Here is a 14915-nt window from a genome sequence, read left to right on the forward strand (position 1 = left end):
AATTTGAATCTTGACATCATAGATCCACATGGTTATAGTCATAGATGCATCTGTCCTAAAAACATGGCATATGAATATATACGTGCAGTCATAGAAATATATGTGCAGAGGCACAAAATTCTCTCTAGAATTTGAAATTTGAACTATAGAAACAAATATCTAGCATGTCATAGAAATATGTACATACACCCATAGAACCTCATATAACAGTATGGGGATGGACAAATTTGAATTTTGAATCTAATTAACTCATAGAAATCACAGTAGCATGTCATAGAATTTGACACATAGAAATCACACTGTCATATAGAGCATAGAAGTCAGCGATGCAGGTCATAGGAGGTCATAGATGCAGGTCATAGAAGGTCATAGATGGTAGTTCATACAGGGCACAGAAGGCAGCGATGCATCTAGTTGGCTCATAAAAATCACAGTATCATGTCGTAGAGTTTGAACTTTTGAATCTTATTGAGCCAAAGAAATCACACTGTCATACTACGACCATAGAATGCAACAATACAGTACGATATACAAATCATATAAGGCAGTGATTATAGGTCATAGGAGGTAGCGTTACAATCATATAAGACATGTCTTAGAAGACACAGATACAGATCATAAGTGGCAGCGATTCAATGATACAGGTCCCTTGGAGATCGAACGTTGGCATATACACGCATAAACATTGGCATATACACACAGCGGCATATACACGCATGAACGTTGGCATAGAAAATATGCGCCCCCCGCTGCTCGACATCGCCGCAGCTTCCGTGCCGCACCCTATGAGCCCCCTCCGAGCGACGCCGCTTGATGCCGCCTCGCCATGCTCCTCGCTACCGCTATAGCCTCCGTCGCTTGGGTCCGCCGCTTGGGCAGGGTTCGCCGCCACCGCTGCAGGGGAGGGTCGTCACCGCCGTGGTGTGCGGCCACCACGCCGGCACCTATTTGCCGCTCGGGGCAGCACGCAGGGAGCCACCGTCACCACCGTGGTGTGCGGCTACCACGCCAGTGCCTCCTCACCCGCTGCAGGCGCTGCCGCCACCGCTCGCCACAGCCTGCAGGGCCTGCGCATGTCCACCGCGTGCCTGCCCCGTCGCGTGGCCGCCGATCCGCGCTGCCGGCTAGCGCTCTAGGGGGCCACGCGCGTGGGAGCAGGGGCCCCCGTGTGTGCTGGTGGCCACGCCGCTGAGAAGGGGGTGCCACCGGGAGCGCCTCCCCTGGGGAGGGAGGTCGCCGGGGATGGGGGACACCGCCGCCGGGGACGGTCTTGGAGGCAGGGGCCCGCGCGCGCCTAGAGCTTACCTAGAGCCGGTCGCCCGGGTGCGCGCGGGGCGGATGGGGAGGCGCACCGCTGATGTCCGCCTCGAGCCCGCCGTGGCCGCGGACACCCTGGGCGCCGAGCTCCTCCTCCTCGAACGGGCCCGCGTGGCCCTCCCGCTCGCGAGCATCCCGCCACATGCCCCCTGCTCCACCGGCATGGGGCTTACCCCACCGGAAGGGCGGCGACGCGTCAGAAGGAGAGGAGGGACGGGAGGGGCATGGGTGCCGCCAGGAAGACGAGATTGTAGGGGCGCCGCCGTGAACCTGTGTGCGGCCGCAGTGTCGCCACCACTCGCCTTGAGGCCGCGCCTCTCGCTGCTGCGAGGACTGTCGTGGCCACCGCGCCCGGCTGCCGCGTCGCCGCCCTTCCGGACGCCTGGAGTGCTGCCGCCGGGTCGCCTCGAGGCCGCGCCTCCCGCCGCCGCGAGGCCTACCGTGGCCAGCGTGCGTGGCCACCGTGTCGCCGCCCCCTCCGGTCACTGGAAGCGCTGCAACCGGCTTGGCCCCGTGCGGCCCTCACGCCATGCGCCGCTGCTCCACCTGCACGTGCCTCGCCGGTGGCCTGAGGGCCGGCGCCGCCGCAGGGGTGGGGTGCGGTTTAGATGGGTGGCGACTGGCGGCTTCCTGCTTGCAGGTGGGAGGGGGGAGGGAGATTATTAGAGTTGAGAGGGATGGTTATATACGTCGGGTCCTGGGCTGGGCCCAATGGGCCTGATGTAGGCAAGTGGGGGGCTGGTTGAGGGAGTTGGTTCGGTTGAACCAGCTCGCGCGTGTGGCTAGGGCTCCCAATAGCTTTTATATATATATATATATATATATATATATATATATATATATATATATATATATATATACTCATATATGTGTATCTCATGATATATGACGTATCTGATCCAATGAAGAGTATGCATGTGGAGTTTGTGTTCATACTAAAATACATATGATGATATATATGTTGGGTATGTGACAATACATAGAGTATATGGACATACTTATTTTATATACTAATACTAAGATATAATCATAGTATATTTAAAAAATAGGGCTGCTTTTGAAAATTTTCATGTATATACCTTCGAAATATCTTAGAATAAGTACATGAACATACTCAAAGTGATAAATGAGTATGCGGATATATACACGATGGTATACTGATAATGAGAGTAGCTACACACGAGTGTACCTAGAAAACCCAAGACAACCTACATTTTCAAACTGGTATATGGTGTACCTTTTTTGTTCACAATCTTCAATCTATACTAGCTGACTTTTAGAATCCCTAGCTAAAACACAATTAAACAGGCCTGATATGAACAGTTCTCTGTTAGGCAGTCTCAGTGGGAGTTTTATGGGCACAATTACCTAGACTGAGAACTAGGTAACCGTGCCAGATGAGTTTCATAGTGATGAAATTCTCCTCACATCCTGTGAAACCATATCCTTGTCTCTTCTTGCCATGTCAGCAAAATTAATAATATTTAATGTCATGAAATTCTCCATGAAACTCACATTGAGCTGAGACTGGCCTTAGTGTATAAGCATATCCATCGACATTCACTCCAAGCGTCTATAAATACGACTGCATAGACAGGCAACACCATGTGTAATGCTTTCGTTATGCCTCCCAACGAAGAATGCTGAGGTAATCGACGGGGGCAATCTGATGGAGAAACAAAGGTAAAAATATGCAGCTTGGTTTTGGTTGTTTATGTTCTGAGTTGCAATAGAGTAACATTTTGAAGCAGATCGCAAACAGAATGCCACTCAAATTTACATTATATTGATTTGGTTTGAAGTAGAGTTTGCAAACATGCCGCCCAAATTTAGATGTAATATATATAAATCCAGGCATATAGCAAAATTTATGTAACTAGAAAGCTAAAACAACTTAAAATTGGAACGGATGGAGTAGTAAAATTTAATTTAAACATTACGTGTCCGATCCAACCATTCCCTTTTGTTAATAACAAGTTTGCATGCATATATATAGTTTGAGTTTAATTGCTTCAAGATTGCTTACGGGGGCTTACGCAGTGAACCAACTCTTCAGGGTATTTGAGTCTGTCAAAGGGCTCTGGGAGGAATGGGAGATCCACTGCCTTATCCTCCTAAGCCTTCTGCTGCAAGTCTTCCTCTTCCTCGCGGCGGGCATGCGGAAGCACAGCTCAGGTTGGGTCCTGCGCACCGTCCTGTGGCTGGCGTACCTGTCGGCCGACTCCGTGGCTGTCTTCGTGCTTGGCCACCTAGCGGTGCGCATGAGAGGGCCAAGTCACCACCTCATGTTCTTCTGGGCGCCGTTCGTGCTCGTCCATCTGGGAGGGCAGGACACCATCACCGCCTTTTCCAAGGAGGACAATGACCTATGGAACCGCCACCTGCTGAACTTGGCGATCCAAGCAGCGGTCGCCGGGTATGTTGTGGCCAAGGCCTCTTGGCCGGACGGACGGCTCAGGGCCGCCATGGTGCTCATGTTCCTCTCTGGGTGCTTCAAGTACGCTGAGCGGACCATCTGTTTCTTCGCTTCGAGCCCAGCATGGCTCAGGTCCCTATCTATCCTTACCTTCTACCTAGCAGAAGCTGAGGAGATAATTGAAAGTGGGTTACGTGAATTTAATAACTTTGCTGCCTTACCAACTCGAACCACGCGGCAAATTGGGACTCTTCATAAGATGAAAAGTAGTTGGAGCTGGATAGGAGTAGAGGGGATCAAAGCATTTGTCCTTGATATCATGTCAACGGATGCTCCCCTTAGGGTGTTGAGGACCACAGAAGTTGAAAACAATCCACCAGATATGCCCGAACCGAAGTTTTGCGGTTGGGCGGCCTATGAGTTTGTGGGAGCAAGTTTGGAGCATTGCTACCAATACCTCTACACCAAAAACCCAGTTCGACGTACTTTCTACGCAGTTTTTGAGTCAACATTTTCCCTTGGTAAATCTACCCTCTGTCTGCTATTCACCCTCTTCCAGTATGTTGCAACCCCGATAGCCCTTGTGCTCTTCACAGCCGCCAAAAAAGGGGACCATACTACTATTAGAGCTGATATCATCGTGTCCTACATTTTGCTTGTAGGAGCAATAGTCCTAGATATCTCCTCTGCCGCCGTGTTCATCTTTTCCATAGTTCCGGAGGACAGGATTATTAAGAGGGCAACGTTGCGTCTGGCCAACTACATCCAGCCTGCATGTTGCAGAAAGCAGTGGTCTCAAGAGCTCGCGCAATACAGCATGATGAAGAGGCAAGACATGGCATTGGTGTGGCAGCGGATCCGTGAGAAATTGTCTTTCTTGGGTGTTGAACTCTTCGATGTAACGCACGTACCCCTCAGTGAAGGCATCAAGGAGTTTATCTTAGAAGAATTGGTAGGCTGCCGAACAAGAAAAGAATGGAACAAAATTGCCAGCTCCCGTGGTCAGCTAGCGCTTCAGCAGTGGCAGATGGACAATGTTCAGGTCGTAGCAGATTCAGATTCTTCAATACACAGGAGCGTCGGCGGTAGTGTTGATTTCCCAGCAAGCGTGCTCATCTGGCACATTGCAACAGACATGTGCTACTACTGGAAAGACCAAGGCCACACCAATAGTTCTTGTGATAAAGCGAAGAGGCATAAGGAGATGAGCAGAGAACTATCAAGCTATATCATGTACCTTGTCTTCAAGTGTGGTGTTATGCTTACTAACGAATCCCAGCTTGAACATGACAGAACTCGTGGAAATATTGGATCAACTTTGCCTCAGGCCAAACTATGTGAAAAGGAAGCTGTCATGGAACTCAGGCAGAGGATTGCTGGAATTGAAGACCGTTCACCAGTACACCATGCACATAAGGTGGCTTTGGAGCTCATGAGCATCGATGATGAAACTCAACGTTGGGGCCTCATCACCTCAGTGTGGTCAGAGATGCTGTATTACACCGTTCCTCGTTGCGGGGCCGCTTTCCACTACATGCATCTAGCGACAGGTGGGGAGTTCGCCACACATGTTCTCCTTCTCATGAAGTTTCTAGGTGCATAAGATAGCCGTACGTGCCAATATTGTCGGTGATCCTATATACAAACATCTGTAGTTGTGTATTGGATTAAACTTAATAATCTTTGTGTAATAATAAGAATAGCTCTTTATGAGTATATATATTGTGATTTCATTCATAATAGTATGGAGGTGCATGATTGGATCGGAAACATTAAAGTCGTCATTGGTGCTGATCCTCATCACATCTGTCAATGTCACGTTTTACAAGCAACTAGCAATGTCACGTTATTTTCTTGGCTGTCTACATTGCCCAGACAGCGGCAACTAGAGGGAAGGAAAAAAAAATTGGTCCTTAAAAGACCTTCCGCACAGCAGCAACATTTGGAGGAGCAAACGGAGCAACTCGTTCCATTTCTGACCTTTCGCATAGCAGCAGCGGAGCAGGAGCAAATGGAGTTGTTCCTTCCGTTTTGGACCGTCCGCGCAGCAGAAATGGAGGAGGAAATAGAGTTGCTCGTCCTATTTCAGACCTTTCACGCAACAGAAACTCCCATTGAGCGTGACTCTTCACTCCAGAGGAGGATTGAGGCCCATGAGTACTCATTGGAAAGATCTTGAAGTCTACTTTCAAATGGATCCAACCTCATCATCAGATTCATCCGGAGCTAGGAATTATCACCAAAATGACGTTCGGACTTCCAGACATGGGCTGGGTCACTTGTATCTCGTCTAGCCCACTAGGGGCCCATTTTAAGTTAGGGTTTCAACTTGAGCACCATCCTGCTGCCACTTATATAAACTAGTAGCAGCCACCAGGAAACACTTGAGTTTTGTTTTGTTGTAAGTTTAGCTTCTGCTACTTCCTGGTGAACGCGTGTGTCGATTAGACCACCCATTTTCTTGATTTAGAACCCCAAACTTGTGTGTATCGGATTCAACCTTTGGGCAAGGTCTGTGTGCTGTTTGCTTGTCCACCTGTTCTTGCTTGTTCTTCGACTTGCTTGCAGATTCAAGGTTGTTCTTGGCACAGCAAGAACAACACAAACGGAGGCGGTGTAACTGTCGCTAAGGCGCAACCCTTGTGGTGTTGTAGTTGGGCAGCACAATGTCGATCCACCTCAAATCGAGTTATCCCCCACTCTCATTGAAAGATTGGGAAGAAACCCATGCGGGTTCTATCATGTGGTAATCAAAGCAAGATATTTTGATGAGAGATTCTACCCACCCTATACCTACAGTCCGAAAAAATCACAAAACAGGTTAGATCTGAAAATCTCAACAAGTTTGAGCCTTTACTGTTCTACTTAGTTCTTTGCTTGTTGCGTTTTCAATTGTATTGTTTGGACTAGTTGCTGGTTCTTAGTGATTTAATCTTTAGAGTTTTGAGTTCTGGTCACTTTTTAGTCACCACGAAATTCACCAAATCCATTCATTTTTTCGCTGTCATTTCTGCCACCACGAATCCATCTTCCAGATTTAAGCACTGAAAGAAAACAATCCTATATTTTGTGTTAGATGTACGATTCAAGTGTTTATATACAATCTAGAAAGCTTATCTTGTGTTCTTTCCAACGGATCTAACTTTGCTCCCAAATTCCTTCTGAACGCTTCGCAATAGCGCTTGAGATTCGCAATCTGCTATCTAAAACTCGAGATGTCGATCTGATTTCAAAGGATCTGTGTGCAATAATCCCTTTATTTGGGTTGTTGTGATACAAAAAAAAAGATTTTTAGCCCTGAAAAGTAAGGAAAGAAAGAAAAAAGTGCAAAAAAAAACAAAAGTAATGGGGGTAAAGCTGTTGTTTCCTTGTTTTGTTTTGCTACTTTGGTGTGTGACAATACTTGTGTTCAGGCTCACGTCTCTAACTTGATTTATCCCTAGGACCAGCATTTGACCATCAATGAGTTCTTAGTCAACTTACTTTGACTAACATGGTTCTAGCCGTACCTTGATTTGTTTTCACTACAGTCACCTATAGCTCCACAAATTATCTACTTCATCACAAGTTTGTGCTTGTGTGGTTATTTGTGTTGTTCTTGCTGGCTGCCAACACCTCCTGATTTGCATGGTAAGAACATGTACGAACATGGTTGCACAAGATTGAGAGGATGGAGTTGTTGTCACCTAGTTCTAGTAGTTGATCCTATATATTTTTGTGTGCATTTCTTGCTGCTTACTAACCATGACAGAGGAAGACGAAAGGACCCCTCCCCAATCACCAAGATTAAAGGCCTTGTTGATGCACTTTGAGCGCAAAGTGAGGCTGCACGCTGAACACCAAGATGATGATGTTCGAGTCACCAATGAACGCATTGATCAAATGGAAACAGCCAAAGTCGACACCAACACTAGGCTAGCCACACTAGAGAGGTCTATTGGGGATGTGAACAAATCTCTTGCAGCTGTTTTGGACAGATTAGAGAAGATGGACAACACTGACGCCAACAAAACAACAACACTGTGGGCAGCTCCCGGTGAGGATCTCATGAGAGATCGGTTCTCCTCCGGGGAGCTGTGCAATGTCGTCGGCGAGGGGGAAGAGGCCACAACGCAAACCATTTTGGGATGGCTAGTCGCCCAGAAATGCGCCGAGCTACTGCTCCATGCTCCCGCAGTCAGCGGAGGGGCACTGGGTGCGCACTGCCCCTCGGTGCATCCAGCTGCATCCAGCTGCGGCCCCCGCAGGGAGTCGATGACGGGGTCGGAGCAGGCAGTGTTGGTGGAGCAGCCGGGAGAGCACATGCGCTCTAGACTGCCCTCCAGATTGACGATGAAGTGCAGTCCACTAAAGCGCATGAGCGCGCCCGGGACCCAACCTCCGGCATCGCTGGCGATTCGCCACCTGGTGAAGAAAACAATCAAAACGTGCAAAGTTCCCTACCTGACGCGCCAACTATCGGTGTTTTTTTATTCCCTGCTAGTGATTCTCGTGGATTTTGCATTAATGGGCGGATGGTGTACAAGAAGTCACAAGGATTTGTACTGGTTCGGGCCGCTCATAAGCGGAATACTCTACGTCCAGTTCGAGGCTGCTTGTGTATCTTGCACTGGTTTGCAGTAGGCGTGTACAAACGGTAAAGAGAGGAATGGGTGCCCCAAGTCTCTGGTGTGAGTGTGTGATCGTTAGAACTAGTGCGCTCGTCTGGTCGGGAAGGTCGAGAGCTTGAGCTCGTGCAAACCCCGCTACTACAAAATTCTATTTTACGAGGCACTAAAAAATGGGCTCGGAGGTAGGCAGAAAAATTAACCGCCTCTGTTAATGGCCTGCATTAACCGAGGCGGTCACTATTTATTAACCGAGGTGGTTATAAAAAACTGCCTCGCAAAATTGATTAACAGAGGTGGGCATTGTAAATGACTCGTCTCGGTAAATTAGGCCCAGCCCGCTAGCCCAAAAGGCCCAATTTCGAGCACGCATATATAAACAACACTTTAGGGTTTACATACTCATTCTCTCCCCCCTCTCTCTCTCTCTCTCTTCCTCCCCCTCTCCCTCAGGCAGCCGCCGCAGCCCCCTCCTGCAGCCCAAGCCGCCTCTTTCTCCCAGGCTCCCTCCCTCCCCTCCCGCAGCTCAGCCGGCTGACGCGGCCGGCGGAGGAGGCCGGCGAGGCCCAGCGCTGGCGGCTAGCCCGGACGGCGGAGGAGGCCGGCACGGCCCAATGTGGATCTAGCTGCCTCCTAGGCGGGGCAGAGCATGCCCGAGGCGGGGCGGCCTCCCCGGCGGCGGCAGCGGCCTCCCCTTGGACGGCGTACGGCCCGTGGACAGCGTGTGGCGCGGCGAATGGCGGCATGGTGGCCCGTGGACGGCGGCCCCCTCCCCGACCTCCCTCCCCGCCTGCAGGAGCTGCGGCGGGGCCAGATCTGGCGGGATCCGGCGGCGGCAGCGGCCTCCCCATGGACGGCGTGCGGCGCGCAGAGCTCGGGCCGTGGACGGCGGCCCCCTCCCCGACCTTCCTCCCGGCCTGCAGGAGCTGCGGCGAGGCCGGATCTGGCAGCACCGGCGACTGGGTCCGGCGGCGGATGGGCTCGGCGGGCCCGTGATGGGCTTGCACGGGCTTTTATTTTTTTAAAATTTTTTATTTTATTAATCGAGGCGGGCAGCAAACCGCCTCGGTTAATGCTTCATTAACTGTGACAGAAGCTCCGAGGCGGTTGCGCTGCCCGCCTCGGAAAATGCTTTTTGCCTGCCTCCGAAAATGTATTTTTGTAGTAGTGCCCCTTTGCCTCTTCCGAAAAGCCTTGGCGGGATGAGTGGGGGGTTTAAGTGCTAAAATAACCCACCTCTACCCCTAGCCCTTGGATGAGAATCTTGTGGCCTTGATTAGAGTTTCCAAAGTTTCCACAAGAGACTTTGTTTCCATAGAATACAGGGCCATGTTATAATGGTTAGTAGTGGTTAAATGAACGGGGGATAACTTTTTGGCAACAAACGGGGGATACCTGCAGGTATTTGATAGAATCTCTACTACTAAAAGGAACGATTGGGAGAAAAAACTTTGGTGCGACTCAAGCCCCCTCCCTGTGGTGGCTCTGCCGTGCGACGATCTGGATCCTCCAGTCGAAACGCTTCGATCCCGTACGTCCGTCCATCGCCCACGTCCGATCCAGCTCCCTGTCCTCGCTCGCACGCAGCCTCGCCTCCCCCGTCCCAGGCCCTCGCACGCGATGCCTCCTTCCCCACGACCATGCACCAGGGCGCCCTTGCCGATGACGTCACGCCGATCCGCTCGAACTCGACCTCAACCGCTCCCGCCTCCAGCGACACTGCCTCCATCAGTCTGTGGTCGCTCCACCCGCCGGCGCCCTCGCTGACGCCATCGCGCCCGATCGATCTGCTCGAATGCGACTGCGCGTCCACCGCCCACCCACGACCCCGCTCTCCCCCCAGCCCCCTACCCATCTGCTCCCGTCCTCCTGATCCCGACTGCTCTCCTCTCCAGCTCGTTCTGCCACCGCTGCCGCCCTGCTCCATGCACCGCAGGCCCAGACTTGAGAAGGGGCGCTGAGATGAGGTGCATCACACGCTGGTTTTGGATATGACAGGGGAAGGAGGTGGGCGAGGAGGATCCTTAGCAGGATCTCTGGAGGAGATGAGGATCTGTTGCCCGTCGGCGCCCATTTCGAGCCATCTCGATCGATCAATGGAGGTAACTTCTCTAAGAGTTCACAGAGATTTTCAACTTATTGTTCGACGGATCAATGAAGTATATGAAGTTTGCAAACCAGAGCTGGTGCCGTACTTTAAGGCGGCCCGGAAAGTCATGGGCAAATTCAAGCATATTGAAGTCGTACATGTCCACGAAGAAGGAATGCACCCGCTGACGCCCTAGCGAAGCTTGCCGCAGCACTTGTCTTTCTGGAAGGCGAGCCCTCACAAGTTACCGTGGAGGAAAAGATGGTTTCTTTGAACTGTCCTAGAGCTCATCCCGGAAGAATTTGAAGTTAATACTGTTGCTAAAAATGTTGTTGAAGAGGACAATTGGCTTCAGCCCTTCCTCGATTATTTCAAGCATGGCAGCCTCCCTAACGACCCAGTTAAAAGACGCCAGCTACAAAGTCGTCTCCCCTCTTATGTCTACATGGCAGGCATCCTCTATAGGAACTCCTACGGGCAAGAGATTTTACTCTGATGTGTCAACCAGAGTGAAACTGATCAAGTCCTACAGGAAGTGCACCACGGGGTTTACGGTGGACATCAAGGTGGGCCAAAGATGTATCACAGCATCTGGCTAGCTGGATACTATTGGCCCAACATCAACCAGAGTGAAACTGATCAAGTCCAACAGGAAGTACACCACGGGGTTTACGGTGGACATCAAGGTGGGCCAAAGATGTATCACAGCATCTGGCTAGCTGGATACTATTGGCCCAACATTATGGAAGACTGCATGAGAGTAGCGAAATCCTGTCGCGGTTGCTAGGTTGCCAGATTCATGGTGACTTTAAACATCAACCACCTGTTCCACTCCACCCAACTGTCCCATCATGGCCATACGATGCCTGGGGGGTTGATGTTATTGGTCCGATTGATCCTCCCTCCTCAGGAGGCCATCGCTTCATCTTGGCCGCCACATATTACTTATCCAAATGGGCCGAAGCCGTGTCACTCCGAGAAGTGAAGAGTGGCCATGTTATAAATTTCCTAGAGCGACAAAACATATATCACTTTGGAATTCCGCATCGCATCACTTCGGATAAATGGTAAGCAGGGGCGGAGCCACGAGGGGGGCGTGCAGGGGCCTGGCCGCCCCTGATGCTCCCGTAGCACACTAGTACTCCCTAATAAAATGTACTAATCATCAACATTAGCTTATATTGGCCCCTCTCAAAGCTAGCCCATGACTGATTGGCTCCCCCTATACGACTATACCCAAATCCTGGCTACGCCCCTGATGGTAAGGCACTACTATAAAAAATATTTTTAGGGGCGGATAAAAATCTATTTTTTAGGAACGGATGTGCTACCCACTTCTAGTTTTCGCAGCTAAAAATCAGATTTATAGGAACGGGTAACATGACCGCCCCTACAAATGATTTGTAGCAACGGGTGAGCCCATGACCTACCCCTACAAATCATTTTCCAAAACACAAAAAAATAAGAAAAAAACTATAAAATAGCAAAATAAAAAAGAAAAAAAATCCCTACTATCCGGCCACCACCACAAGCCTCTCTCTTATTGAGGTACATTTTTTACGAGATATACACACTTATGTAAATCGGGATTCAAACCACCTACCTCAAGCCTCGCGCGTACCTTCTTTACCACCACACTACACAGTCACTTGTGACTCTATGAGGTATGCTATTCTTTTATATTAATTCTGAAATTAATTTGTAGAGGCCGGTGATGCCATCACCCGCCCCCACAAATCATTTGTAGGGGTGGGTGATGCCACCACCCGCCCTTAAATATAGTTTATATTTTATCCAAAAATTTATTTAATTGTTTATATATAGCAAAACAAATTAAAAAAATGTGAAACTTTTACACGATGGTTACTGTGAACTATAGAAACAAAAAACTATGCCAAGTATATTTCAGTATATATAAAAGTTAAGATTGTGAAAACCTCAAAGTATGACTTGAGTTATATGAGATATTATATAGTTATAGCTATTAGAAAATTTATAATAATTTTTTGGACCATTAGATGACCTCAAAAGAAAAAGTTATCAACTACAAAGTTTTAGATCTCGTCATTCTCTATAATTTTGATATAAAATTTGACTTCATCCAAGATCATATGAAAAAATTATAAATTTGTTTTTGCATGAAACCATTTGTAGGGGCGGGCCATGCCATCACTCGCCCCTAAAAATGCATTTGTAGGAACGGATGAGGCTGCGCCCCGCCCATACAAATGCCACTATTTTTAGGGGCGGTTCATGGTGTCATCCGCCCCTAGAAATGCTCTTTTTAGGGGCGGGTGACGCCATGAACTGCCCCTGAAAATGACGCTCTTTTTTTGGGGGGGTTGAGGGGGTGACCAGCCCCTAAAAATACTTTTCTAGAAGTGAGTCGGATGCTACAGTAACCCCGCTCTATTTGTATCAATGGTGACATTTTGGTCCGCCCCTAAAAAAAATTGGAGTGTTTCTACAAATCATTTTTGTAGTAGTGAGGCTTTTAGGTCTAATAAGATGTACAGATTTATAGAGAAGTACAAGATCACGTGTAATTATTCCAATGGCTACTACCCTCAAGCAAATAGTGCCATTGAGGCATTCAACAAGACCCTCGACAACATGCTCAAGAAGACCGTGCACAAATGACAGAGGGACTGGCATGACTGGCTCCTTGAAGCCTTGAGGGCGTATCGAGTTACTGTGGTACCCCAACACAAGCCACCCCGTATTCTCTTGTCTGTGGGTGTGAAGCTTGCACTAGAAATTCAGCTACCGTCGCTACAGGTGGCGCTCCACGAAGGCCTCACTCAAGACGAGCAGATACGTCTTCAATTCCAGGAGCTCGATGCTTTCAAGAAAAACATGGTGAGAGCCTACAATAAACTTGTTAAGCGACGAGTTTTCAAGAAAGGTGAACTAGTGCTCGTACTTTGATGCCCTATCATCGTTACACATAAGATGAAGGGAAAATTCGAGCCCAAATGGTTGGGACCATACATCATCGAGCAAGCTTATGATGGAGGAGCTTACCAACTCATCTTCAGTGTCGCTGCTAAACTTGTTGAGATCCAGTAGTGCATCCAAATCTGTAACATCCCGGATTTTTTCCGGAATATTAAAAAAAGTCGAAAAATGTGAATTTCAAAAAAAATTTATGTTAGTGCTGTAAAAATTCATATAAGTAAGAATTCTACCTTTTTAAATTCCTAGTAAATTAAAATTCTGTTTTGAATTGAGGAAAATCATTTTGCTAGTGTGAAAATATTTGGAGTTATTTGAATTTTATTGGAGCTACCTTGATTAATTTATTTGGATGGTTTTTGATTGATATTGAGTGGTGTTTAATTTGAATAGGTCATTCAAATTAAACACAAAGTCTAACTACCCCTACCCCTAACTTGGGCCGAAACCCAACTAACATCTAACCCACCTAACACAAACCTAGCCCAGCCAAGCCTAAACCCACCTAATCCTTTCAGCCCCAACCAAGTAGCCTTTTTGGCCTGCTCCCTACGCGCGGCCCAAACCCCGTCAACGCCGCACTAGCCCAAAACCGGACCAATACCACCGCTCCAGCCAGCCCATTCCACTCCTACACCCTCTTCGCTAGCCAATGACAGGCAGACCCCACCTGCTAGGGGTCCTGTTCCCCTTTCTTCTCCCCGTGATGCCGCCCCTCACGCGCCGCTCCGCTCTGCCCAGCCAGCGCCACGCCCTCCCCCGCAGCGCGACAAGACATGGAGGTGCCACCCGGCCAGCCAGCGCCCTGCACACATCACCCACGAACCTCGCGCCCCTAACCCTAGTGGCCGCTCTATAAAGACCCAGCGTCGCCGCCCACGAACACTAGGAAGCCCGAGGCCTGTCCTCTGCTCAGCCGCTGCCACCAGCAGAAGAGAAGAAGGGGAGAAGAAGAAGGAGCCGTGGTGGGAGGCCAGAAGGAGGAGGTGCGCCACCGGCCACCAACGCTACTGCTGTTGCCGGAGCCCAATGCCGCCACCACGCCAGCAAGGAGGAGCCGCTACTCAGGAACACCACCGGGACACCGAAGCCGTCGCCGAGCCCAAGGAGGAGGGAACGCCAAGGAGGAGGACGCTGTCGCCCACGCCTGCGCCCGCACAACGACCTCGATGCTGTGTTGGGATTTGGGCATGCCCGTAACTAGGAACTACTGCTGTTATAGATCACTAGATTACCACTAGACGCGCAGGTGCGGAACTTCTATAGCGTGTCGATGTCGTGCAGATGGAAGTCAGCAGTGCAGTTGTGAGAACCTCCTCATGAGTGGCTCATCCTTGTGCAGCAGATGCGGCACCTCCAAGGTATTCAGACGTACAGGAAGAAGCGTCGCACTCCGGACTGCTAGATCCGCGAGAGAAAACTAGGGCTTGGGTGCGCAGGAGGGGCGCCAAGCAAGAGGAGGGCAGCGACCTGGGAGGGGTGGCCAGCAAGAGGGCTAGGGTTAGCCTTGGGCGCCCCCCTTGCTTATATA

The 14915-nt window shown here is 49.7% G+C and overlaps 1 protein-coding gene across 1 annotated transcript; it reads left to right on the plus strand.

Moving 5' to 3' along the window:
* The first annotated feature begins 2860 nt into the window (after positions 1-2860).
* Positions 2861-5470, plus strand: LOC120640516. Its single transcript, XM_039916383.1, has 2 exons — positions 2861-3000; positions 3374-5470. Exons 1-2 carry the CDS (start codon positions 2930-2932, stop codon positions 5334-5336), a joined length of 2034 nt encoding a protein of 677 aa, XP_039772317.1. The 5' UTR covers positions 2861-2929; the 3' UTR covers positions 5337-5470.
* The last annotated feature ends 9445 nt before the right edge of the window (positions 5471-14915 follow it).

The sequence above is a fragment of the Panicum virgatum genome, chromosome 7K, assembly GCF_016808335.1.
Source record: "Panicum virgatum strain AP13 chromosome 7K, P.virgatum_v5, whole genome shotgun sequence".
NCBI classification, from domain to species: domain Eukaryota; kingdom Viridiplantae; phylum Streptophyta; class Magnoliopsida; order Poales; family Poaceae; genus Panicum; species Panicum virgatum.

Coding starts and splice junctions, on each gene's coding strand:
- LOC120640516 (XM_039916383.1), top strand. CDS start 2,930: ATGCTTTCGTTATGCCTCCCAACGAAGAATGCTGAGGTAATCGACGGG. Junction 3,001..3,373: donor AATCTGATGGAGAAACAAAG/GTAAAAATATGC, acceptor CCAACTCTTCAG/GGTATTTGAGTCTGTCAAAG.